The sequence below is a fragment of the Bubalus kerabau genome, chromosome 1, assembly GCF_029407905.1.
Source record: "Bubalus kerabau isolate K-KA32 ecotype Philippines breed swamp buffalo chromosome 1, PCC_UOA_SB_1v2, whole genome shotgun sequence".
Taxonomy (NCBI): domain Eukaryota; kingdom Metazoa; phylum Chordata; class Mammalia; order Artiodactyla; family Bovidae; genus Bubalus; species Bubalus kerabau.
The window spans coordinates 157,999,973-158,025,396 of NC_073624.1; the positions used below are offsets into that span (position 1 = coordinate 157,999,973).

At 55.4% G+C, this 25,424-nt stretch overlaps 1 protein-coding gene across 1 annotated transcript in view; it reads left to right on the forward strand.

Annotated features, from left to right (window-relative positions):
- Window positions 1–25,424, forward strand: part of ZMIZ1 (zinc finger MIZ-type containing 1) — a 151,035-nt gene that overhangs the window by 27,844 nt on the left and 97,767 nt on the right. The window contains exons 2-4 of the mRNA XM_055537375.1: window positions 10,336–10,444; window positions 16,828–16,941; window positions 24,711–24,816. Of these exons, the coding sequence (XP_055393350.1) occupies window positions 10,385–10,444; window positions 16,828–16,941; window positions 24,711–24,816 (280 nt within the window). The 5' untranslated portion in view covers window positions 10,336–10,384. The remainder of the gene's footprint in view (window positions 1–10,335; window positions 10,445–16,827; window positions 16,942–24,710; window positions 24,817–25,424) is intronic.

Sequence of the window (25,424 nt, forward strand, 5' to 3'; positions counted from 1 at the left end):
ACGGATGTGAGAGTTGGACCATAAAGAAGGCTGAGCACCTGAGAATTGATGCTTCCAAATTGTGGTGCTGGAGAAGACTCTTGAGAGTCCCTTGGACAGCAAGGAGATCAAACCAGTCAATCCTAAAGAAAATCAACCCTGAATATTCATTGGAAGGACTGATGTTGAAACTGAAGCTCCAATACTTTGGCCACCTGATGTGAAGAACTGACTCATTGGAAAAGACCAAATGCTGGAAAGATTGAGGGCAGGAGAAGAAGCGGGTGGCAGAGGATAAGGTGGTTTGGATGGCATCACCGACTCAATGGACATGAGTTTGAGCAGACTCCAGGAGTTGGTGATGGACAGGGAAGGCTGGCGTGCTGCAGTCCATGGGGTCACAAAGAGTCGGACAGGACTAGGCGACTGAACAACAACAAGGGTCAAATGAGGTTATGGCACCAGGGCTTTGTAAACTGTAGAGTGCTTTGCATGGTCAGAGTGTCAAGTCAGCACTCGGTTGTGGAGCGCCTGGTGTGAATCCTTGTCTCTCAATAGACACTCAGGAAGCATGTTTTCAGGTTGCTTGTGGGGTACCCAGCCTGTCCCCGAAGGGCCCCAGAGATGAGGCCCCCCCTCCCAGCATGGGTCGGGGTGGCTTAGTCCCTGAGTCCCTCACACCCAGAGAGTCCCTGAGTGCAGATCTGATGACAAGCAGGGTGATGGACACCAGACCCAGCTGACTCACCCCCTTGCGCCACAGGCCTTCTAGAAAGAGGCTTGGATGTACGAGGTCAGCGTGCCAGCATCAACCCAGCTGGGAGGCCAAAAATCCCCAAGGAGCTGTGGGGACGTCACGGGGTTTCCGCAGAAATAAAATCACAGATGCTTCCCACTAGGAGCAGAACCCTTGCCACCATCAGGTTTGGCATGGCTTGCCACGGTCACCCTGTCCTCCCAGGGAGACCCCCGGGAGCTCCCTGGGGCAGGTCCCTGTCTGAGCTGTCTAGGGCCACAGGCACGCACTCAGCAGACACCTGCAGGAGGGGCCTGGATGTGGATGGAGCAGGGAGAGCCGAGACCTTCAGGGCAGCCCCGGGCTCCCGAGGCCTGAGTGTCGCCCTGGCCCCACTTCTGATCTGTCGCAGAGGCTCAAGGCTCTGCTGTACCTCCACCCACACCCCTGCCCTGGGCCTCAGTTTCCTCATCTGTGAACAATGTGTCTGAGCAGATCCCCAGATCCGTTCTAGATCTAAGCCATGAGGACTGGTTTTGTGTTGGTTGGTTTGTTTTTTGCCATCTACCACTTTTAAGTCAAATAAATGCCTGCTTTTTGATTCCTCTGTTCCCCACCTCCCTTTTCTTGAGAAATTTTTAAACAAATCTTTAAGTTCATAGCAACTCACTAAAAGAGAAGGCATACCCAGTTAGTAAAAATAAGAGCCCAGGCTCAGGAGAAACAGCTGCTGTCCTAGACCAGCCATATCAGTCCTGCATGATAGGGGAGTAACGACCCACCCACTCTGAGCCTTCATTTTTCTCCTCTGCAAAATAGGCTAATACTGCCCACCAGCTGCTGTGAGGCTGTGATTGATGGAAGGTTGCTTGTTTGCCTGTGTGGTCCGAACGTGGGCTCTCAGCTCAAGAAGAGCCTGGCTCTGACTCCCAATAAAGAGGACTAAACAGGGAACTGGGAAATCTGCATGCAGATCTCTGCTCGTGTCTTGACTGGCTGGTGCCCCTCAGCTAAGCTTTCCCCACTCTGAGCCTCTGTTCACCCTCCTTTTAAAAATGGAGCTGCCCAGGGGTTTTCTCATGTGTTGGCACCAAGTGGTTAAGAATGACTGGGCAGAAGGGTGTGTGGATGACTGGCTGGGTCGTGTGTGGGCCCAGTGGAAGAATGCAGTGACTGGTTAGCCATGCCTGTCAGGGGTGCAGGAGGTAGGGGCGGCATCCTTACACCACACACCTTCTGTGTGATGGGTGCTTCTTAAGGGCCCATCTAGTTACACTGACTCTCCCTTGGACCTGCCATTGCCCCACCCCGTCTGGAGCTCCTGGAGAATGCCAGGTGGGTGGATTTGGAGGCTCGAGGAGCTAGGGTGAGGAAGAGATGGTGGAGAACACCTTTTTGTCCCCAGAACTGGAGCTGTGGGCATCTTCAGGGCGTTTACAGCCGTCTATAGGACACCAGCTGGTGGTCAGGGGACCCTGGCTCCACCTCCAACTTCATCCCACACTGTGTCTTCTGAGTTCCCCCAGGGAATTGTTTCTGCCTTCCCTCTTCTCCACTTCATGGCATCTGAGCCTTTGGAATCGCAGGCAAGAGCCTTAAAACAAAACCAGGTCAGGGCCGCTGTGTGACCGCTGCCATCCTAGGGAAGGCTTGCAGCCCAGACAGCATCAGGCAGGCCCGTGACTCCCTGGCTCTGCAGTGACAGTCGTCTTTGTCCCTCGCAGAGATGTTGAGGAAGCCTACGCTCCCATGGAGAGCATGATGCAGTGAAACCTCATGGGCTGTGTAACCAGCCTGGGGCTCAAGTCCTGGCACTGCTACTTCTCAGTAGTGTGACCTTGGGCAAGTCATTTTACCTCTCTGAGCCTCAGTTTCTTCATCGATAGTATGGTAATAATAACTGGGACATCACAGTGGAATTCTGGGGCTTAAAGTAAGCTGACAGACGTGGAGAACCTAGTGTCTGGACGTATAAGTTCATTTGTTGTTGTTCAGTTGCTAAGTGGTGTCAGTCTCTTGCCACCCCGTGGGCTATATAGCCCTTGCTCTGCTTCTCTTTCCATTTGGAGGAAACAAAAAGCAGAGGCGGCATAGCCTTGGGGAGGAGAGGAAACCCAGCAGCCTTACCCAGGACTAAAGCTGGCCCTCTTTCACCTTTTGGGAGAGAAGCTGTCAGTGAAAGTTCACTGCAAGGTCACGGACCTGGAGTGTGGCCAGAGGGTGGTGGGAGGTTTTGACCCCGAGAGTATGACCTGGGCTTGCTAAGGCGTCATGGGCCCCAGGGAGATGAGCACACCTGGGTGCAGCTGGGACTCCCAGGACCGTGTGGGTTGGGACAGTGGGCTGGCACCTTGGTCAGAGCGACACGGACACGTGTCCTCCCAAGTCAGCCATCCTCTCCTCTGGATCAGCTCTTGTGTCCCGGAACAGGTTGTCAGGAGTACCTACCCGCCCTCAGGAGTGGCCCCTCTGAAATACCCAGGTGTACGTGGTGGTGTCCCACTAACCACCACTGACAATGGGGGTTCCTGTAGGGGAAGGCGGGTGCTGGGAGACTGGGTCATCAAGAGAAGCGGGTCCACCCTTCCAGCAACCATGCCAAGTCAGAGCGTCTGAACTCTGTGGCCAGGAGGTATGTAGCTTTGTCCAGTCCTGGCATAAGGGGCACTCCCCAAATTAAGGAGGGGTCCTGCATTTGGAAGAGACTGTTGTCCAAATCAGGATTTCCCTTTTCAGAACAATGTGCCCTGCGTGACTTCACTTACTCAGCTCCTCCGCTCAGTGGGAAGGGAGGGGATACACCTTCCTGTTTGAGAGATGAAGTCTTAGGGAGATAAAGGGCCCTCCCACAGCCTCCCTGCCAAGAAGGCCTGACTCTCAGGGCCCACCCCTACCCAGGGACCCCACCAAGAGCAGGGCCACAGGCTGGCCCCAGGATCTGCTCCAGCTGCCTGGCCAAGAATGGGAAGCAGCTGGTCCAGGGCAGCTGCCTGGAGCTGCCTCTTCCCTCTCCCCACTCGTGTCTGTCCCTCTGCCCTCCTCCCTGACTTTCCTGGGCCAGGGCACAAAGTCACCCCGACTGTGTCTGCTTCACCATCACCCTCTTCCTCCGCCTGCAAGCAGCGTGCCTGGAGACCTGCTACACTTCTCTAAGCACCTTTACTGTTAAGATGCGGAAGGCATCCAACTGTATCAGTGCTTTCTTAACCTCCGTCTCTTTCATACCATTTACATTATGTTTAAAATGGTTCTTTAATCCTTCCAGGTTTGCCGTCCCTCCCTTATTTAACCTCATCCCAAATAATAATATCCACAGACTCGCCAGTGATCACTGTTCTAGTCCAAATACTTCACTATGAAAATGTACAATCTTTGCCCATGGACCACCTAGAATCATCCTTGTTCCTCTAGTGATACATGTATCACTCTCTGGGAGCCCCAGCCTGGCTTATCAGAGTCTCCCTGGTAAGATCCTCCGATTAGGACTGACTTCTTGCTGAAAACCCATCCATCCATCCATCTAATGAGCATTGCTGAGCACCCACTGAGTACCAGGCCCTAGGCTAGGCTAGACTCTGGGAATCCATAACTGCAAGACATCTCAACTGATGAGGGAGCCAGATGCAAAGACATCGCCCTTATCTAGTACCACCAAATTGGGGGTTCGTGATGGGGCACTGAGGACACAGAAGTGAGTGGCTCCGCTGGGGGAAACCAGCCAAGAGGGTGACCACCAAACCAGGCGTTGATGGATGAAGGGGGCCAGGCATTGTGGGCTGAGGCACAGAGGTAAAGACCTAGAGGTGTGATCTTGAGAACACGGTCCCAGAGGCAGGCAGCAGCCCCACGTGGAGGATATGGGATCAATGGGGAGTAGTGGGAGGTGGGGGCCAGACAGGGGCTGACACTGTCACACAGAGGTCACTGCTGAACCCAGGGCCCACAACATTCACCCCTCTTAGAGTCCGAGAGCTGGTAAACCGGCCGACCAGGATGCATCCCCTGGAACCCCAGATCTCCCACCACGCTGAGCAGCAGGCGCATTCCAAGCTCCCTGGCCATGACGATGCCTTGGAATGCAGCCTCTGCTCTGCAAACTGTAGGTACAGCCCCCCCACCCCTGCTGCTAGCACCGCTCGTCCCGGGGGACCCGAGCTGCAGATGTGCATGGTGATTTAATCGTTTCTGCACACCGCTGCTCACACGGCTCCCCTGGGGACCCGCCACTTGCCTGTGCAAACTGTCAGGAGATGTGTGTGCTCCGTGCGTCTGGGTCAGCACTCAAGTGTGTGCATGTACCTATACATGTGTGCAAAGGGGGTAAGCATGTGGGTGTGCACACACAGATGCAGAAGCCTCTTGGCTGAGTTCACGTTTGTTAAGTATACCAGTTAACTTGTTGGCCTCAAAGGGGGAAAATAAAACACACTGATGTTAGTACCCCTGATACCAGCCCTAGGGAGCTGCCTCCAAGGTTCCAGGGCCCCACTTTCCATGGAGCAGGTTAGAGCAACTCACTCTCTATTTCTAAGGAGGAGCCTATGAGGGCCATGTCCCTCCTCCAACATTTTGGAGGTGAGACCAGGTGAGAATCTGCCAGGGAGCCAGGAGGTGGCCCAGGTCTCTCCTTAGGCCCAGCAAGGTGGGTTCCAGTCCCACTCATCCTTTTTCCCCTGTGTCCATCCCCTCTCTCCGCCCCTGCCTACCATCCCACCAGGACCATGTGGTCCCCAGGTGCCCTTTCCACTCTCCACAGTCTACTCTCCGAGCCGCCCTACTTGCCTGAGGGCAGCAAGCTTTCCTTGAGCGCATCTTCTGTGCTGAGCTCCCCTGAGGCTGGACTCACCCGAACTCCCCTACTAGTGGTGAGTCGTGCGAAATGAGAGCTTGGCCCTTTCAAGCACTCCCCTGTGAGCTGGGAAGCTAACCCAGATGTCACCGTTGGAAAACCTACCTACACGCATTTAAGTCAAGTCGAGCATTAGCTTCAAGGAAAAGCATGTCACAGAGAAAGGGGAAGCATCTGAGGTCTGAGGTGACCCTGGAACAGTGACCACCCCCGGAGTTCCCTGGGCCAGCAGGCTCCCCGCAGGCCTGTCTCCAGACAGGCTTTGCAATTCTAGAGTCAAACCATCTTATACTTGTTGAGATGCGTTTTCCAAACAGCTGGAGCTCCTGACACCAAAATCCTAAGATGTTGAGTTTGAAGACCTGCCAGCAGCCGGCTAGGCTTCGTTTTACAGACGGAAAACCAAGGAGGGTGGCAGAGCTGGGCTGCCTCCAGGTCCCCACACTGACTAGCCTTGCATCTCCTGCAGGCTGCTGGCTGCTCAGACCAGGACAGAGGTCCAGGCACCACAGGGGTGGACCGCCTGAGCCCACGCTCCATTCAGAGGCAAACGTGGCAGGAAGGGCCGAGGCGTGGGTACACCCAGGGCCTGGCCACCAGTGGTCTCCAGTTGGGAGGGAGCCTGGCCGCAGTGGGCACTGGAGTTACAGCCACCACTGAGGATTTGAAGCGAGCGTAAAGGTTTAGAGGTGTCCAAGCTGGAAGGAGGGAAGCAGCAGCCAGGCCCAGCAGTGCTCCTGTGGTGGAGGGCGACCTCTGCTGGCCGCTGAGCGCTCCCACTTTCCCGCAGCAGCCAGCATGCAGGGAGCCCAGCGGCACTGGGATGGCCTTGGAAGCAAGTGGATGGGTGTGGACAGGTGCCAGGGGCACATCTTTTTGGGCTCTCGCACAGTCTTGGGTGGGGACTTCCAGGAGGCTCTGACCTCCAGTCTTGGAGGATTGGAAAGAACATGCCTCTGGTTAAAAAAGCGGAGGGTTTGAATCAGCCCAACACCGTCCCAGCTGTGTGACCCTGGGAAAGTCACTTCATCTCTCTGAACCTTTTAGGATTAAGTGAATCAGCAATGCACAGGGCCTGGCCTAGTGCCTGAACACAGCAGATGCAGAGCTAATGGAAAATCTCACACTGCCCCTCAGGGAGCCACCGTTTTCATGCCTCCTTCAGCACCCTCTCTTCTCTTCATGTCTGTGATCTTTAGCCTTCTAGGCCTTGACCCTCCTCCTTCATGGGCTGGAAGCACTAGCCCATCCATTCCGGGTGTTACTAGCCCCAATTCTCCACTGATCCTGGTGGTTTAGAACTGTCGCCTCACCTGTGAGTGTCCCCTTAACCACCTAGACGTTTTGTTCTTGTATAGATTGAGACACACACTACTTGCAGTCGTCCCTGCGATATGTGATGTCTCTCCTTTCAACCCTCTGGGTCTCACAGGTGTCCCACGCCCACCGTTCATGTCTTGGTTCCTACAACATGGAGCCCGGGTCTGGGAGTAAAGCCCCCTGCGATCTAGATCTAGCTCAGAGGTGCTGTGTGGCCTTAGACACTCCACCTGTGGTCCTCAGGCCCCCCAAGAATAAAACCAGCTGAACTCGAGGTGGTGGAAGAACTCAAGGCACCTTTGGTCGATGATATTCTGAGCACCTTTGAATCCAGGAGCTATCTCAGGCCACATAGGCCTCCAGATAGGACAGCGCATGAGTCAGCGTGGCTGCTGCTGCTAAGGCGCTTCAGTCGTGTCCGACTCTGCGCGACCCCATAGACGGCAGCCCACCAGGCTCCCCCGTCCCTGGGATTCTCCACGCAAGAACACTGGAATGGGTTTCATTTCCTTCTCCAATGCATGAAAGTGAAAAGTGAAAGTGAAGTCGCTCAGTCGTGTCCGACTCTTAGCAACCCCATGGACCGCAGCCCACCATGTTCCTCTGTCCATGGGATTTTCCAGGCAAGAATACTGGAGTGTGTTGCCATTTCCTTCTCCAGGAGATCTTCCCAACCCAGGGATTGAACCCGGGTCTCCCGCATTGTAGGCAGACGCTTTACCCTCTGAGATCCCTCACCGAATTTCCAGAGTTCAGATTTCTAACCCCCTGGGCAGTTATCTTCATCAACAGCACCCCCTGCTGGCCACATGGGCCAGCGCAGGCCTTTTGTCCTGGTTGGCTACTGCCTGTGGGCAGGGAATTGAGATCTGCACAGACCTGGGGTTCCCTTTGGCTTCCCTTCAGGCTCCTCCGTTTTAATGAGGCCCTTTGGCTCAGTGCCCCTGCCTTGCTAGCTGTGGAAACAGCAGTCTGTAACTGGCGCCCTGGTAACCAGTGTTCGCTCATGCCCTGGGTGGGGGCTGGACAGGCCCAGCTCTTTGTGTACCATGTGGTGCTTGAGAGACCACCTTCGAGCCTGTTTCCTCATCTGTAAAGTGAGGATATAGGAACCGTGTCTATGCCTAGTGCCTGGACCAGCACTTGACATAAGAAGAGTTCAACAAATAGTCATATAAAAGGTGACGTGGAGTAGATAGAAGCTTGGACCAAGAGTTCCATGAGCTCAAGAAAATGATTCCATTTTCACCTCACCATGTTCCATAGAGTTAGCACAGTATACGATGTTGACAAGTATTTACTGGGTGAGTTGGAAGCATGCAAGGGTGGACAAGTGGAGAATAAAGATGGATGGGTGGATGGATGGGTGGGTGGATGGATGGACAGACAAGCATCTAGATGGATAAGTGATGGAGAAGTTGTATATCTGGGTGTGTAAATGTGTGATAGGCGGTGTGATAGGAAGAACGCTGGAAGGGTGAGGGTAGAAGAGATCAATGTGGGGATGCTACCCCCATTTTTACATTTTTGCTGGAGAGCTACAAGATAAGATGAACCCAGCAAGCACTGATCAAAGTGCAGATGCCCGAATGACCCAGAAACTCCACTTCCAGGAGTGTGTTCTCTAGATTAATTCACACATGATGATGTGGCTGATATAAAAGGCGATCCTCTGGCACTGTTTGCAATGAAGAAATCTGGGGCTAGCGCAGGCCTCATCTCGGGCTAGAGTGTGAGCCCCTGGAGCAGAAGGGCCTTGTCTAGGGCCTCAGGCCTTAGAACAGCACCTGGCCGGGGTGGACGTTCAGATGGCAGTTGGATAAATGACTCATCAGTGCCTGGGATGCTGTGCAGCCATTAAAAACTGAAAAGGCTCTTTATGTCTTGGTGTGGAACACACTTTGAGATATCCTTAAGAGGAAAATAGCGAGGTCCGGAGAGTGTGTGCAGAATGCTATCATTTTATGCTTTTTAAGGGGTGGCAGAGGATAGTACACATAGGTATTTGCTTCTCTGAGTCCTTCAGAAGGAGGCAGATGACACTGGCTGTCTCCAGAAGGGTCCCTGGGGGCAGGGGACAATGCCAGCATGACCCTGGACACCTGGGATTTTTGAACCACGCCAGTGAGTCGCCTTTTCAAGCACAAATGGAACAATAAGTGCTTGAGAAGAGCTGTGTGGTGAAGAGCTCCTTGGAAGAGGAATAGGGCCTTCTTCCCAAGGCTGTGGTCAGGCAGACTATCAGCTTCCTGAACCAGGGTGGGGGCAGAGAGACAGGACATGGGAGCAGACAGGCAGACACAGTCCAAACCACCACTTGCATGGGAGATCTCAGACCTCAGTTTCCTCATCTGTAAAATGGAGGCGATTCTAATCTCACAGAGCGGGTGTGAGGATTGAGGAGAGAATGCAAGGGCCCAGTGCACAGCAAGTGCTTGGTGGATAGGACGTTTGGTGACATGGCCAGAGAGGAAACGCCTTCAGGGTGCCAGGTTTGGGGATAGCAGAGAAGGCCAGGGGTGGGGAACCTCTGCTGAGTCCTTTGTGTCTGACCCAGGTGTCTGCAGCCAGAAATGCCCTGGGGTTATGGGAAGACAAACAGCCAGTGAGGAGCAGACTTCTGCTTAGGCCTGGGAACCCGGACTCCTGAGCAGCGGGAGGGCCAGAGTTGAACCTCTCTCCATCTGTCTGCCTCTCCTCCATCTCTGCCTTTGCGCTCGTGGCCTCCCTGGAGAAGCCTGGGGGCTCCACGGGCTTTGCGGAACCGAGGGGACCTCATCACACACATGCTCACCTGCCCCAGGCCCAGCATCATTCAGGAAGAGTGAGCCTGCTGAGTGGGACAGCCCTGTGCCCCAACCACTCGGCCAGGAACTTGCAGTCAGAGTCCCGGGGCCCAATTCGGGCTCCCTGTGCCACCCCAGGTAACTCCCTTCCTCTCTCTGAACCTCAGTCTTCTTGTTTGGAAAAGGGAAGTGGTGCTGATGGCTACCCTCTTTCTTTCCTGGGAGAGCAAAGGAGAAACATGCAATTGTGGTTTGTAAACTCCAAGGCATGGGAGATGCGGAGAGGGCACCCATGGCAGGAGTGCCGCCTTAAATGATACATGCTGCAGTCAGGGCTGTCACCTGGGGCGATCTCTGCGCACACGTGCACACACAGCCACAGCAAGCGGGCTAAGTCCTGCAGCAAGAACCTGAGGATGGGGCTGCCATGGCCACCGCCACCACCCAACACACACGTGCGTGTAGACATGTGCGTTGGCCTTGCCTGCCCAGTGCTTACATGAGCCACCCGCAAAGAACACCCAGGAACACCTCCTGCCCTGAGCCTAGAGAAGGGCTGGGCAGCCATGGGCATAGCTCCTCCTCCCAGCCCAAGGCTGCCCCGGGGCAGAGGCCGGCAGGCCTGGCACAGCCCCAGTGACACCCACTGTCCTTTGTCTTCACAGGCTGGACAACGTTCATGGCTCTCGGGTAGAGCCCAGCGAAACGGCCAGAATGAATTCTATGGACAGGCACATCCAACAGACCAACGACCGACTGCAGTGCATCAAGCAGGTGGGTATGCAACCAGGCTCCCGCCGCCTCCTCTGCCAGCCTGGCCGCTGGCAAGGGCAGGGCAGGTGAGGCGGGCAGAGCGGAGGGGGGACTGATATGTACTGTGTAGTAAGCACCTGAGATGCTGGGTGGAGGTGATGGTCGGCAAGGCCCGACTGCTTGAGGCTCCTTGACCACCCACCTCCTGAGAACTGGCATGGACCAGCCTCACATTAGAATCACTCCGCTGGGTTCAAATGCCAGCTATGCCTCACCCCTTCCCTGTCCTTCCCAGCTGTGTGACTTTGAAGCAGTGTCATGCCCTCTCTGGGCTCCGCTGTGCTCTCTGGGTTGCTATGAGGATGCAGTGAAGTGCCTAATGTCCCTCCCAGACCCAAGCTCTCCGCCTCTCTACTCTAGTGGTTCTTTGTAAAGAAATAGAAAAGGAAAGGTCTTGGAAAATCAATCATCTTACAGAAAAAGAAACCGAGGCACAGAATGGGGAAGAGAGCTGTCGCCTGAAGTCACAGAGTGCAGCCCCACTGCTTCAGGGAGGGCCTCGTCCCCTAGGGTGCGAGCTCCCCCTCCTGCCTATGCTCACATCAAGCGTAAGCGGTGATTTGCCTGCCGGGGCTTCCCAGGTGGCGCTAGTGGTGAAGAACCCACCTCCCGATGCAGGAGACAAAAGAGTCAGGCGTTTGATCCCTGGGTCGGGAAGATCCCCTGGAAGAGGGCATGGCAGCCCACTCCAGTATTCTTGCCTGGAGAGTCCCATGGACAAAGGAGCGTGGAGGGATACAGTGCATGGGGTCCCACAGAGTCGGACACGACTGAAGCGACTTGGCACACACACACACGCTCTCTGTGTGGATTATTCAGACATAGGGAACCCTTCACAGTGGGCTCGGAAGTCCCCACTTTAAGAAGCCTGGTTGAGCCTGGGCAGGCAGGCGCCCCCTAGTGGTGATCAGGAGTGATGCGCCCTCCCTCTGGGCTCAGGCTCCCTGAAGCCAAAGGCAGCATGTCCGTGCACAGACTCCGGTGATATTTTACTCCAGGAACGAGGAGATAGAGCGAAGGAGTAGAGGCTTTGACATCAAACAGACCCGAGCCCAAATCCTCACTCCTCCGTGTACCCACAGTGTGATCGCTGAGATCAGGCCTGGCCCTGTTTCTCCGAGCCTCAGTTTTCCCTATCAAGCGGGTCCAGTAAGGCCATCCTCATGGGATGCTCTGAGGACATTATGAGTGGAGCGCGTAGCCTGGCCTGGTGGCAGATGATCTGCTAATTGTGCTGGGGGGCGCTGTCGTTGGTGTCTCAGTGACAGGGGATGTCTTAGGGGAGGGGAGTGCTGGGACGAGGCCCCTGGCGTAGGTGGGCTTAGCTGGCAGTTTGGGGACCCAGTGTAGGCCTCCAGCCTCAGGACCCCCCAGGGGAGGCGGGGGCAGAGCTCACAGCCCCACCCCCACCCTGCCTGCCCTCCCCGATCCCCAGGGCCCAGGGGAACTGAGGCTAGTCGGCGGGGATGAGGGATGTGCGTCCTCTCATTAGCATCAAGCAGAGCAATCTCGGAAGCCGGGGCCTTGGGTCTGCGGAGAGGAAATTGAAGACGACTTGTTACAGATTGAACTCAGCCGAACAGCTCTCCCAAACGCCAATTACGCCTCTGTTCACGGTCACAGAATAGAAACCAGACGATGGGCTCCTCCTCCCCTGCCCATCCCTCCTCCTCCTTCTTCTCCTCCTCTAGGCTCCGTGGGGCTCTCTCCCAGCTCTGCCTTTGACCCAGTTTCTCCCGCCCAGGAGGGATCAGCTGTCAGAGGCTCCACGCCCAGTAATACAGTCAAGCCCCTGTGCCCGAGCCCTCTGTGTGCTGCTGGGCAAACGGCTCCCCCTACAACCTACTCACAACTTGACTTTTCTCCCTGCATCTGATTCTCTGCAATAATCAGGGAGCCCTTTACCCGCTGGGCTACCCAGGGGTCCAGCAGGGTCCAGAGCCCACCCAGGAGCAGCCTCTCCAAGCGCGGCACATGGACTCAGATTCACCAGTCAGTAAGCCTGAGTCTCCCTTCCACCACTCGCTGGTTTCCTGACCTTGATTAAGTTGCCACTTCATCTCCCATCGTCTGTAAATGGGCATCGTGATGCAAGCCAGTCATTGGGTCCTGGAGCTGCTTAAAAGCCAGGGATCGTCTCCACTGTCCTCGCCTGACCTACCCCACACACACATGTCTGCACGCATGCACACACACACAAACACACTACATAGCTCTGTGCTTGGGCCAGACTGTGGCTCATCTGTGAGGGTGAGCAGGCTGTCCAGATGCCCCTGGGATGTCCAGAGCTCCCTGCGTCCTCCACGCTGCTCCCGCATCTCCAGTCAGACACAGCTCAGCGCTGATGTCTGTCTGCTCTTCAGCTGCCCCAGAGGGCAGCCGTGGTGACTGAAGACTGTTGATTCTCAGACATCCCCTAGACTGATCAGAAGAGAAAGGTCTGCATGTTCTGAGGATGATGCATGCGTTGGCTGTGCCTTCCTCTGGCTGGTGGAGCTGTGGCTCCCATCGGGGCCTCAGAGCCTCCGACTCTCCACCCTGCCTGACTTACAGTGCAGCCCTCCCTGTCCACCCGCCCTGGTTCTCGCCACTGCTGGCACTTGCCAGCCCCCGAGCACCCAGCCGTCTGTCTGTCTTCTCTCCAGACCTCTGGCTCAGCTGCCTTTGTGCTTTCTGAGCTTCAGGTGCTGGGAGAACTGGTGCTCTCTCTAGGACATGCCTTAAATTGTCCCCACAGGCACATCTGGGCTCTACGTGCAAAGCCATGCCAATCGACTAATTCCTGCACAGCAGCCTCCCCAAACCTCAGGTGCCCTTTTGAGTCTCTGCACTTCCCCTTCCTGAGCCCTGGTGCTCCCTGGGCACCCAGTTACCGCTCCCATCCTGCTCTTTCTCCCTTAAACTGTAAGCCCCGCAGGGTGTGCATCAGGTCTCCCTCCAGGCTGAGTTCCTCAGGGGCAGAAGATGAGCTGTATTCATCGTACGTCAGCAGAGTCCAGGCCAGGGTGGGGCCTAAATATGTTGGGGAAGAATGGGGGTGGGGTAGGTGATCACAGATCAGTAGCTAAGGGAATGGATGGATGGATGGATGGATAGATGGGTGGACACATGGATAGGCAGTTAGGTGAGTGGATGGTGGGTGGATATAAATGATGGATGGATAAAGAAATGATGAACGAATGGATAAGTGGGTGGTTGGATAAACTCTGGATGGAATGAAAGATAAGTAGGTAGATGAATGGATGGGTGAGTGATGGATAAAGTAGAGAATGGATGAATGGGTAGGTGGACAAGTGGATGGATGCATGGGTGAACTGATTCATTTTTGGATGGATGGATGGGTAGATGGATGGATGGGTCATTTGATTCACAGATGGATTGATAAGATGCATTCATCACTTCATCTGGGCACTGGTGTCCCCAGCTCCTGCTCTAGCAGATTCAGTGGCCAGTGGATATAGCCCAGAAAGGTCTTCTGAGGAATTACAGAGATGAGCAGGCTTCCTGGTCAGGGGGTGGGCTGTTAGTATCCAGTAACAGCCGCAGCCAGGGAGGACTCTGCCTGTGATTCACGTCTGTACTCCCATCCCCAGATCATCAAAGGGTTGCCAAGCTCACCCCACCCAGTCCTGGCCCTCCAAGTACCACTGGGGACCTAGTCTGAAGCTACGAGATTGCTGGCCTGCTCTATACACATAGCATGCCTTGGGCAGCTAACTGCTCACAAACCATTTCTGCATGGACCTGGCCTCATGCCAGTTTGGGGTGTTCTGGAGATGAAGGGGGCACTAATTCTATTCTGGGGGAGCTTGGAGGAGAAACAAGAAGCCATAGAGAGGTCCTAGTGTACCGAGCAATAGCAGTCTTGCCTGACACCTGCTCTGTAATGGGGATGCCATTACGGATGTTGTTTCTACACTTTGCAGCAGCCCTGCACGCTGTCCCCATCCCATTTTGCAGAAGAGAGATCTGAATCTCAGGAATACATCCAGGGCTGTGAGACTCAGTGGCTGAGATGGGGTCCTCTTCATTTCACTGCATCCCTCAGCCACCTCAGAGTCTCTAAATGGACGACAGAGCACAGAGCGGGTGGAGGTTTGGCCAAGGCCGCACAGCCACTGAGCAGTAGCTACCAAATGGGATGCCTGAGGTCTTTTGTACCAATGAGTTGCACCCACGAGTCACCTCCCATAGCCCAGATCAAAGACCTCATGAGCTGGCTGGGGCAAAAGTGGAGAAGCTCAGAGGTGGGCTGGCCAGATATGGAAGGCTGGTTGCCTGGGGCCAAAACAAAACTGGACCCATGAGACTGGCCTTGGAGACCCCTTGCAAGCCTAAAGCCCCAAAAAAGGATGTCAAAGATGGGATGCTGTGGGTGGGCAACTCTGAGAGCACCATGCGGCGGTTGCTGACCCTGTTAATTGGGTGTGACATCACGTAAATAAACGGAATAACTTGGTTAGCAGAGGGAGGCTGCTGGGCAGGGGATTAACCGATTTGCATGGCTTTCCACGCGGAGACCAGATGCTGCCCATGGGCTTGGAGGGGGCAGGTTTTAGAGAGGACACGGGAGTCAGAGGGCCCACTGCTGCCTGCTCAGAGGGTCTGCTTCCAGCCATGGACATCCTCCTATCTTCATATGCAATGAGCTCTGTCTGCAGAAAGAGCCGTGTGTGTATGTGTGTGTATGTGTGTGTGTGTGTAGCCGGGGCAGGAGGTGCTGAGTGCAGCTGCTCCTCCAGAGGAGCCTTTGGAAGACAGAGTCAGGGCCAAGGGCAGCCCCACGTGCCAGGCACTCTGCCAGGGGCCGTGTAAGCCTCCTCTTGTTTAATCTTCACCACGGCCCCGTGACAGAGAGCTTGCACACCTGCCCTCTTTCCCCCCTTCACCTCTCCCTGTCCCTTTGCTCCCACAGAGGGAAAATACTCAGATGCATTTCTCTTTCCACCATCCATTTTTAAATCTGGCCTTTCATAAACCACATTGTAATAGCAATCATGGAACTCTAAAGGAAACAAAAATCCCCACCACTAAGCCATGATCTGCCATCCCCATTTTACAGGTAGGGTGACTGAGGCTGAGACCGGAGAGGATGCCCTAGGTCAGTAGACAGTTGTGGGTGAAGACAGTGTGATTCCAGGGCCCCAGCCCCACAGGGGGCTCCCCCAGCATATCCTGCTCGCCATGCAGTTCTGGGACCTGGCAGCTCCTGAGACCCCTCCCGGCCTTGGCTCCAAGACAGACCTTCACTGCAGGGTGGGAGCAAGTCACTGGTCCGAGGGCAGCTGCTGTTCCCAGTCTCTCCCGGCACCAAAGACATGGGGATCCCCTTTGCAGCTGGCTTCTACTCCACCCCCTGTGGACACCTTCTGCCTGTCCTGCTGGGGACCTCACAGGGAGTCACATTCAGCCCTGAAGTCCCAACTCTGCCCCAACATGCTCCGTGACCCTGGACTCGATGCCTAACTCGGCCTGGCCTAGGAAGACTCGGATCAGCGTTAAAGAAGGAAGGGAAAGCTGCAGCAGCCCCCTCCCCTCCCCCCCACCCCCCGTCAGCCCCATGGCCTGGCTCTGAAGCAGAATCTAGAAGCCTTGGCACCAGAATTCAGCCTCTGTTGACTTAGACCCCATAACTGGGTGGGGCCTGAGCTCGGGCAGGGGCCCCTCCCAGCAACGCCAGCATCCCTGAGCCCAGGAATCCTGGGTGAGGGGAACAGGAATGGCTGAGCCACATGCACCTCATCACGACGTGACAGTCACCTGGGCGCCTTGTGCTTGAGTGCACCTTCCCAGCTGGGTGTGGCCTGGAGGCCTCTTTCTGTGCCCCCTGCTCCTGCTATTTGGCTCCAGCAGGGCTTGCTGGAGCCAGAGCAGGTGGCATGCAGACCTGGGCTGTGGTGATGGTGGTGGTTTGCGAGGCAGGGGGTGGGGGTGGGGGGTGCTCATCAATAAGGAATCTCCAGGGCCAGTCTGTCCTGACTCAGGGAGAACCAGCTCCAAGGATGGGAGCCACACACCACCCTCTTGAACCCTACAGGGCTTCCTAACCCCTACTGCCAGCATCCAGAAAACACTTTAATATCTAACGTCATTGCCCTTTTCTAGACCTCAGTTTTTCCATCTTTGCAATGGGGCCGCAGTTCCCATCCCATCAGAAAGCAGGCTGGAGTGGAGATTCAGGGGGAAAGTGAATGAGGAGTTTGAGAGAACTCATTAATCCTGCCTGCCCCATCCTGTGTGCCTCCTCCCCAGGGAAACCTGGGGTCTTTGCTGCCCGGGACTCCCTCACACTGCACTGGCCTCACTTCTGGAGCCTCACGCTGCCTCCTCTCCCTCTCCCACAGCACTTACAGAACCCCGCCAACTTCCACAATGCCGCCACGGAGCTGCTGGACTGGTGTGGAGACCCGCGAGCCTTCCAGCGGCCCTTTGAGCAGAGCCTGATGGGCTGTTTGACGGTGAGTCTGTGTCTTCCCGGCCTGTGCCTACACCCAGGGAGGATGGCTGGGGACTCATGTGCTGGGCTGCGGCTGGAGGGGAGGACCCGTCTGCATGGACCCCTGACAGGCTTACACCTGCAGGGAATCTAGTCTGATGGGGAGACACATTTTGGGGGGTTACGTGTGTTCTTTACCCTTGATGAGAAAGACATGATCCTACTTCGAAGAGTTCCAAACTTTTGAGAGTAAATGTTCCATCATAAGTAAAGCAGAGAGACTCTTGAAGGTTTTCAACCCTTTTTATCCATTCATTCATTCACTTCGGTAAACATCTGTTGAGCTCTTTTTACAGCCATCCATTCATCTATTCATTCATATAAGCATTTATTCAGCTTCTATTACATCTATCCATCTATCCAAATAAACACTGATTGATCTCTCAGTTATCATGCACAATCCCCTCTGCTAAGTCCTGGGAAATTGAAGATGGGAAAGATTCCCTCTTCAATGGGGAGATAGCTGTGGGAAGAGACAGCTGAGGAGATCATGAGAAGGTGGAGGGAACACGGAGAAGGGAAGTGGTACCCATCTTGGTGGTGGGGCAGGTTGCAGAAAACAGGAAAGGCACCCCCAGTCTGTCTGTAGGGGTCTGATAACCTGTACCAGCACCCGAGGATAGCAAGAGTGTCCTGAGCATGTGGAGCAGAGCACGCCAGGGCCCAGATGTGCAGCAGAATCCAGGAAACTGAAGTTAACTCATCCTGGTAAGGGTCTAGGATCCAAGCTGGGCAGAGGCCAGGCCCAGGGCTAGCAATTTGATTTGCCAAGCTTAGGAGCCCGCTGGCTGACAGCCACGTGGAAGGAGCTCAAAGCTTATGACTGTCCCCAGCCACGTGGCCTGTATCCATAAATGTGAGGGCACCTCTGTGGCCAGTGGGGACAGCTGCTCAGACCGTCCAGAGTCAGCTTTGAAGGGAATGTGGGTAAACAGATTTCCGGGGAGCCCGGCTACCCCAGCACTTGGGGAGGAGGGGCCAAGATGTACGCCTCATCAGGCAGGAACAGTGGGTGCAACCCAAGGCCGCCATGTTTTCTGAAAATACCTCCAGACAGGAGAGAGGCAACAGGCCGTCCCTGCAGAGCACCTCCTCCGTGCCCGACACTGAGCGTGGCCTCCTGGATGTGCCTTCTCATTGACTCCTCAGAGCAGACTGGTCCTGCCTTCCTCTTCATTGTATAGAGAAGGAAGCTGAGAAGTGGGGACTGCCTTCCCAGGTTCACACAGCCAGTTAGAAGTGGACCTGGGATTCAGGTCGGGACCCGTCCACCTCTATTCCTGGCCTTTAGGGATGCCAGGCAGGGATGCAACCGAGACCTTCCCAAGGTTTCTCCATTTGTCCGAAGCTGACACCATCTGGCTCCCTCGGGGCCACTGGGCCAAACCAGGCGACCGCCTGCACTTCCCAGCCTTGCTCATCCTCCAGCCCCTGGGCTGCCCCTCCCTCACCCAGCTCCCTTAATCCTCTTTGTGGGGATCCTGGCTCAGGCTAAGCCCCAAGGGCAGGGCCAGATGTTACTCCTGTCCCGCTGCTGGTAGTCGTGAGGAAGGGAGGGGGTAGCGCTGCTGTGCTCCCTGTCCCGAGCTTGACCTTTAGAGATTGCAGGGACCTAAGGCTGAAGCCAGTGATGGCCTCGGTCAGGCGGCTGGACAGGTGGGCATGAGATGACCAGTAACTGGCCCCACCATGGCCCTGACATTTATCTATTCATTCAGCAAATATTCACCAAGTCCACACTCAGCCCTGGAGGGGCGGGCAGTGAGCCCGCAAGCAGCTTAGCTTTCTGTGGGAGAGGCTGACACTAAGGCCCATGAACGAGTAAGTTAAGGATGTGCCCCAGCACCCTGTAAGAGGGAGCAGGATGGTGATCATAAAGTGTCTGGAGGAGATGCGACCTGAAGAGCAAAAAGGAGTCTGCCAGGGAAGATGAGTGGGAAGGGTTGTCCAAGCAGAGGGAACGGGAGTGCAAAGGCCCTGAGGCTTGATGCCGGTCTAAGGTGACAGGATCACGGGCGTGGGCGAGGGGTACAAGAGGAGGTCAAAGAGGGGGGCAGAAACCAGCTGACCCCGAGGCTGCAGACCGAGAAGAGTTTGGATGTGATTGGAAGGGCAGTGGGGAGCCCTTGCAGGGTCTTCAGCAGGTGAGTGATGGGATATAATTTATCTGAGGACAAGAGCTCTGAAGGGGAGCATCCCTGGAGGGTAGGATGGAGGGATTATGGAGGTCTTTGTGGAGGAGGAAGCCCAGGGGAAACTGTAGGATCTGATTGAAGGGGGATGAGGCCATGGCTTCCCAGGCACAGGAAACTGTTTAGACAAAAGCCCAGTGCCAGCTGTGCCCCCAGCTTAAGGCACTCACTTGGTTGAATGGCCAGCTCTGAACCCCACCCCATTCCCTACCTGCCGCTTAGCCAGAAAGGGGACTCAGGCCACTGGCCACAGCTGTGGAGACCTGAGTGTGATTGTTGCTTGGAGCCCTATAAAACCTGCAGCAGGAAAGGCTGGCAGGGGGCGCGGGAAGTGGTTTATAGAAGACACCCTCGGTGCCCACATGTCTCCCTGTTACTATCTCCTTGCACCCTTGTGAAGACCCTGCAAGGGGGCAGGGAAGGGTTTATCACCCCTGTTTTACAAACAAGACAACGGAGTTGGGGGGAGCAGCTTGCTACAGTCCCAGGGTGGGACCGCTGCCCCTGCAAGAGCCCTGGGGCCTGCCTCCAGTCCTCCTATCCCCTGGGCATCCTCAACCCAGCTGTGCCCCAGGAGAGGGATGGGATGGGACAGGTAAGCGATCCCACAGGGTCTAGGCAGGGTTCCCCCCAACACACAGACACACTCGCACCCCTTCCCATCCCGAGGGCTACCTGAGCCCTCCAGGTTGCCCTCACCCTTTCGGTGACCTCTGAAAACAACTTCCTCTGGATTCCACTTACATGGAGGATATAAATTAAAAACCATTTAGCCTCAGGAAATAAGTGGACACATTTTTGCCATACCAGGGCCCGGCCCTGGGTTGAAGAACCTTGGGCTGCTGTCAGTCCCCTACCCACCCTCCCTTTCATGCCCTCTGACCCCAGGATGAAGACCTGTAACCTCTCCCAAGGGACGTCAGCCCAGGTACCACTTCCTCTTCTGGACGAGCTCCTTCCCGGGCCCTCCCCTTAGCAGCAGGGCTGACTGTCCTCTCTGGGGGTCCCCCTCAAAGTCAGGCCTCTCTGGACCTGCTCCTCCTTCCTCCCTTGAGGGGGAACATGCTTGATCTGCTCGAGGAACAGACAGAAGGCTGAGGCAGCCAGGACACAGGAGAAGGGAGACAGGTATGAGAGGAGACGGAAAAGAGAAACCAAAAACCAGTGAGCACAGCAGCAGGGCCCTTGCCACCCCTCCAGGGAGGGAGTCCCCACAGCCTCAAAGCGTTCACTGCTGAAGTTGCGGGTGAACGTTCACAGACAGCATTCACTGAGCTGTGTGCCTGGTCCTGGCTGTCATCCTTGCAAAGAGGAGATTGTGTACCCATTCCACAGATGAGGAAACTGAGGCCCTGAGAGGTTAAGTCACATGCCTTTGGTTGCTCAGTATAGGATGGAGCAGGATCGGAGCGCAGGCCAGTTCCCGTGACTGCCTCATAGGATGACAGAATCCAGCCACCATCTGGGAGCAGGAACCCCTTCTTTAGCATCTCCTAGACAATCTGTCCTATTTTATAGCCAGGAGACTTGCTGCCTTCAAAGGCAACGCACTGCCTTTATGGGACTAACGCAACTGCCATATGACCTTGAACATGCCTGTTCTCTCGCCTCTGGGCTCCAGTTTTCCTGCTCTGTGGCCTGAGGGACTGGACTCCCTGACCTGTTGCACGCCAGGGTCTGGGTCTCAGACAGCCAGGTCACACCAGTCAGCCGTAGAAGCACCTCGTAGGCTGGGCCAAGCTGACCGGACTGAGGCAGCCAGCAGAGGGCAGCGGAGCCGCAGCCGCTCACCGCAGGCTCTTCACGGAGGGGTCTTCACACCCATGGGGTGGGAGCAGGCATCCCTGAAACACGACAGGAGCCTACTCAACTGAGCCCACTCTCCCTACCACTGACAATCAGACCCTCCTCACGGGACTTTGCAGGGGGTCCTTAGGCTGGGCCAGGGGAAGACAGGGGTGCTGCACGAAGTACTCCAGGATCGCAGGGTCCAGCTTAGCCTGCTCTGCCACACTTGCGCTGAGTGACCTTCAGCCAGGCCCTGCCCTCTCTGTGTCTTGATAAAAGGAAATTGTTGAAGCCAATAACCCTTCTGAATACTGGGCTTGGGGGACTTAGTGACAGGCCCTTCCAGGCCTGCAGGAGAGCCCTTAGAACCAATACCAGGCCCCTCTTGCTCAATCTAGCTAGTTTCTTTCTTTTTTTGGAAGCAGAGCAACAGGTTCAGCCAGTATTGGCCAAACAGAGGGACCTTTGCCTTTCTGCCCTCAACCCAGAGCCTGAGGGTTCTCCATGCAGATGGGGAGTTCTGGCCTTAACCCTTTGTGGGTTGAAAAAGAAGTCCTCTCGTGGAAAGAGCCCAGGCTTTGCAGCCTGACTGCCTGGCATAGCATCCAAGCTGTCTCACCCTCAGACTCCTCATCTGTAAAACAGAGACTGTCATACCACCCCATAGAACTATTATGAGAATTTGGCACCTCACTGCTTACAAAGCATTTACTTAGCCTTCGTTCATGGAAGCCAGCATTCTCATTGCACCAGGGTGTCAGCATAGCCCACAAGCAGCAGCCTTCCTGATGCACTAGTCCAAAAACTGCCCGGGCTCACTCGCATCCACCCCAAGGCTGGCCCACCAATGAGGGTTCTGTAGGCAACATCGAGCTGCAGTGACCCTTCTCCCTACTCTACAGTGTCTGTCTCCATAACTGGAATGCTCAACAGTCCAGAGGGAATTAGCGGTCTTGGGGCCTTCCCTGGCAGTCCAGTGGTTATGACTTCACCTTCCAGGGACTTCCCTGTGGTCCAGTGGTTAAGAATCTGTCTGCCAATTGTAGAGGACACAGGTTCGATCCCTGGTCCAGAAGGATCCCACATGCCAGAGGGCAACTAAGCCAGGCCGCCACAACTACTGGACCCCCGTGCTGCAATTATTGAACCCCATGAGCCTAGAGCCAGTGCTCCGCAACAAGAGAAAACACCACAACGAGAAGCCCGCGCACCACAGCCAGAGGGGAGCCCCCACCCCCACCACAACTAGAGAAAGCCCGTGTAGCATCGAAGACCCAGCACAACAAAGATTTAATTTATTAATTGATTATTTTATATAAAAGACTTCACCTTCCAGTTCAGGGGTTACAGGATGGTCCATATCAAAAATATATATATATATGTGTATATATATGTATTTCGGAGAAGGCAATGGCACCCCACTCCAGTACTTTTGCCTGGAAAATCCTGTGGACGGAGGAGCCTGGTAGGCTGCAGTCCGTGGGGTCGCTAGAGTCGGACACGACTGAGTGACTTCACTTTCACGCATTGGAGAAGGAAATGGCAACCCACTCCAGTGTTCTTGCCTGGAGAATCCCAGGGGCAGGGGAGCCTGGTGGGCTGCCGTCTGTGGGGTCGCACAGAGTCAGACATAACTGAAGCGACTTAGCAGCATATATATATTTTAAAAAAAAAAGGATTAGGGGCCCTATTTTTTCTGCCTGGACAGTGAGACTAACAGTAAGGAATAACTGGCCCTGAGGTGGCTTGGAGACTCCGGAACGTGGTGCGTGTGTGGCAGATGGGGGTGGGGAGCCGGGTGGGAGTTGCATAAGAGCCGCAGTGCAGGGGCAGATAGATCCCGTGGGAAAGAGGCCTGGGGAGACAGAAGATTCCTGCGCCAGGGGCTTCTGTGTGCAGCAGAGAAGCTGAGCAAACATTCGAACCTGAGAAAGTCCTTTTTCCTCCCTGCACAGAGAGCTCCCTGGAGATGGAGGCGGGGAGGCAGGGTCAGGAGATCATGCTGGTCCTGGAAGGAGGGATCCACTGGCTCCTTCCTGGTGCACCATGGACGCTCTCTCTCTGGGCCTCAAGTGTCCATAGTTTTTAAATGAGAGGGTTGGCCAAGACAAGTGGTTTTCCCACACTCTGTAGCTCTAGAGTTCTTGCAACGAACCCCTAAAATAGAAAGCCTATGAAATGAAGTGAAAGTTGCTCAGTCGTGTCCGACTCTTTGTGACCCCATGGACTGTAGCCCACCAGGCTTCTCTGTCCATGGAATTCTCCAGGCAAGAATACTGGAGTGAGTAGCCATCCCCTTCTCCAGGGGACCTTCCTAACACAGGAATCAAACCCAGATCTCCCATATTATAGGCAGATTCTTAACCGTCTGAGCCACCAGGGAAGCCCAAGAATACTGGAGTGGGTAGCCTATCCCTTCTCCAGGGGACTTCCTGACCCAGGAATCGAACCAGGATCTCCTTCATTGTAGGTGGATTCTTTACCAGCTGAGCTACCAGGGGAGCCCTTAAAGCCTACAATGGGGCACTCTTCTAATGGCTGTAGGGGCTGGGCCAAACTCCATTGCAGCCTAGACCCTCTGAGGGCCTCGAAATGCCTCTGGAGCAGGTGGTCTCTAGGGGCTCAGTGACGGAGCCTTCCCTTTCTCGGCAGAGTGAGCCCCCCATCTGGGAGCCCTCCTTTCCCAGTCAGCCATAGCCACCCCAGCTGCTTCCTAAAACGACTCCATTTTCCAAGGTCCTTCCTACTTAATAAGGAAACCTAATTCGGCTGCTGTTAATGAGGAAGGCGGGCAGGAGGGAGTTGATCTGGCTGGTGGGACACCTGGGAGTGGGCAGGTGTGAGCCTGCAGAGCCATTCGTGAGCCATCCCAAGCACCCTGTCCCTCACTGCATGGACGCCCTGGGACTGACAGCCCTCCCAGCCCCTTGCCTCTCCCCATTCCAGCACATGCTTCCGCGGTTCATGGGGAGACAGGTGGGACCTCCGGTCCAAATGCACAGCCCGTGCTTTTACAGGTGCCTCCCATGGCGGGGGGCTAGTGCTTGGCGCTGGCGACAGACCCCAGACTGAGCATGACGGCCCTGCAGCTTGGGGACTAGGGTCCAAGACGCTGCAGGGCGCTTGGCACGGAGCTGGCGATCACCAGCCGTGCACTCTGGGGTATTCTTAGTAGTCCATTTGGGCAGCTCCAAGTTGGAGCTCCAGGGAGGTGGTGAGTCCTACTTCTGTGCTTCTCTCAGGAGAGGATGCTGCTGCTGGGTGGGGACTGTTCTTGGAGTATGGAGAGTAGTGAGTATCCTGTAGTGGTTGGTGCTGGGGCTTAGTGAGGGATGGGGGAGAGGTGGTGGGCATAGGAGACTTCCTGGGGGTCGGAGATTTGGGGCGATGGAGTTTGAAGGGAGAAGAGACCCTGGCCGTGGGCCATGCTAAACATGGTGGTACAGCATCGCCTGCCAACTTCTAGAATGAGGCCAAATTTGGGCCCTTGAAAGAGCAGGTCCTGGGCTTTGGGCTCAGGCCCACCTTTGAGGGCAAAGCCCAGGATCCCAGGACCTGACATGGGAGAGGTGCTTATCAGTGTTTGCTGAGTGACTGAACAAGACACTTTGAGTCCCAGTTCTGCCTAATGTTGAGGACCTGCCTTAGTCTTCCCGCCTCACCTGTGAAATGGGCGCATCCATCACTCTGGGTTCAGAGACCTGGCATGCACAGTGACTCACCCCACCTTTCTTCCCCATCTTGCTGGCAGGTGGTCAGTCGGGTGGCAGCTCAGCAAGGATTCGACCTGGACCTCGGCTACCGGCTGCTGGCTGTGTGTGCCGCGAACCGAGACAAGTTCACTCCGAAGTCTGCCGGTAGGTGACGGCTGGGGGCTCCACGGTGTCATTGGGAGGCATGCTGGGCAGTGGACTCGAACCCAGGGCTGTCACCACCCCTGTCGGCTGGTGCCTCGGTTTGTTCAGGTGTGGTGTGAGCCTCCAAGGAGCAGCAGCTCACCTGGCCCACAGGTAGGGCCTGTCCCTCCTCTCAGGGCCAGAAGGGGTCCAGGGCACACCACACCCCCTACAACGGGCTAAAGGGAGATGCTTATCATCTAATTCCATCACCACAGTGACCCTTTGGTGTTAGTCCTAGGATCATCCCCATTTTACAGTCTAGGAAACTGAGGCTCAGAGAAGCTGGAGAGATTTCCCAGGTCACACAGCTAGGAAGTGGCAGAGCTGAGATTTAAATCCAGGCCTATACTCCAGAGTCAGCACCCTTGACCCTGGGGCTTTGCTGTATTCATTCAAGCTTTTTTATTGAATCAGTACTTTCAGGGTCCTAAAAGTTTGTTCTGTGTAGTAATCTCCATTACAGCTCCATCATCACGTGGGACCTCTGACCCCTTAGTAAACAGAGGCCACAGAAGGTGCCTGGCAGCGTTCTCTCTGCAAGCGCTTTAAGCACACCAAGGATGCAG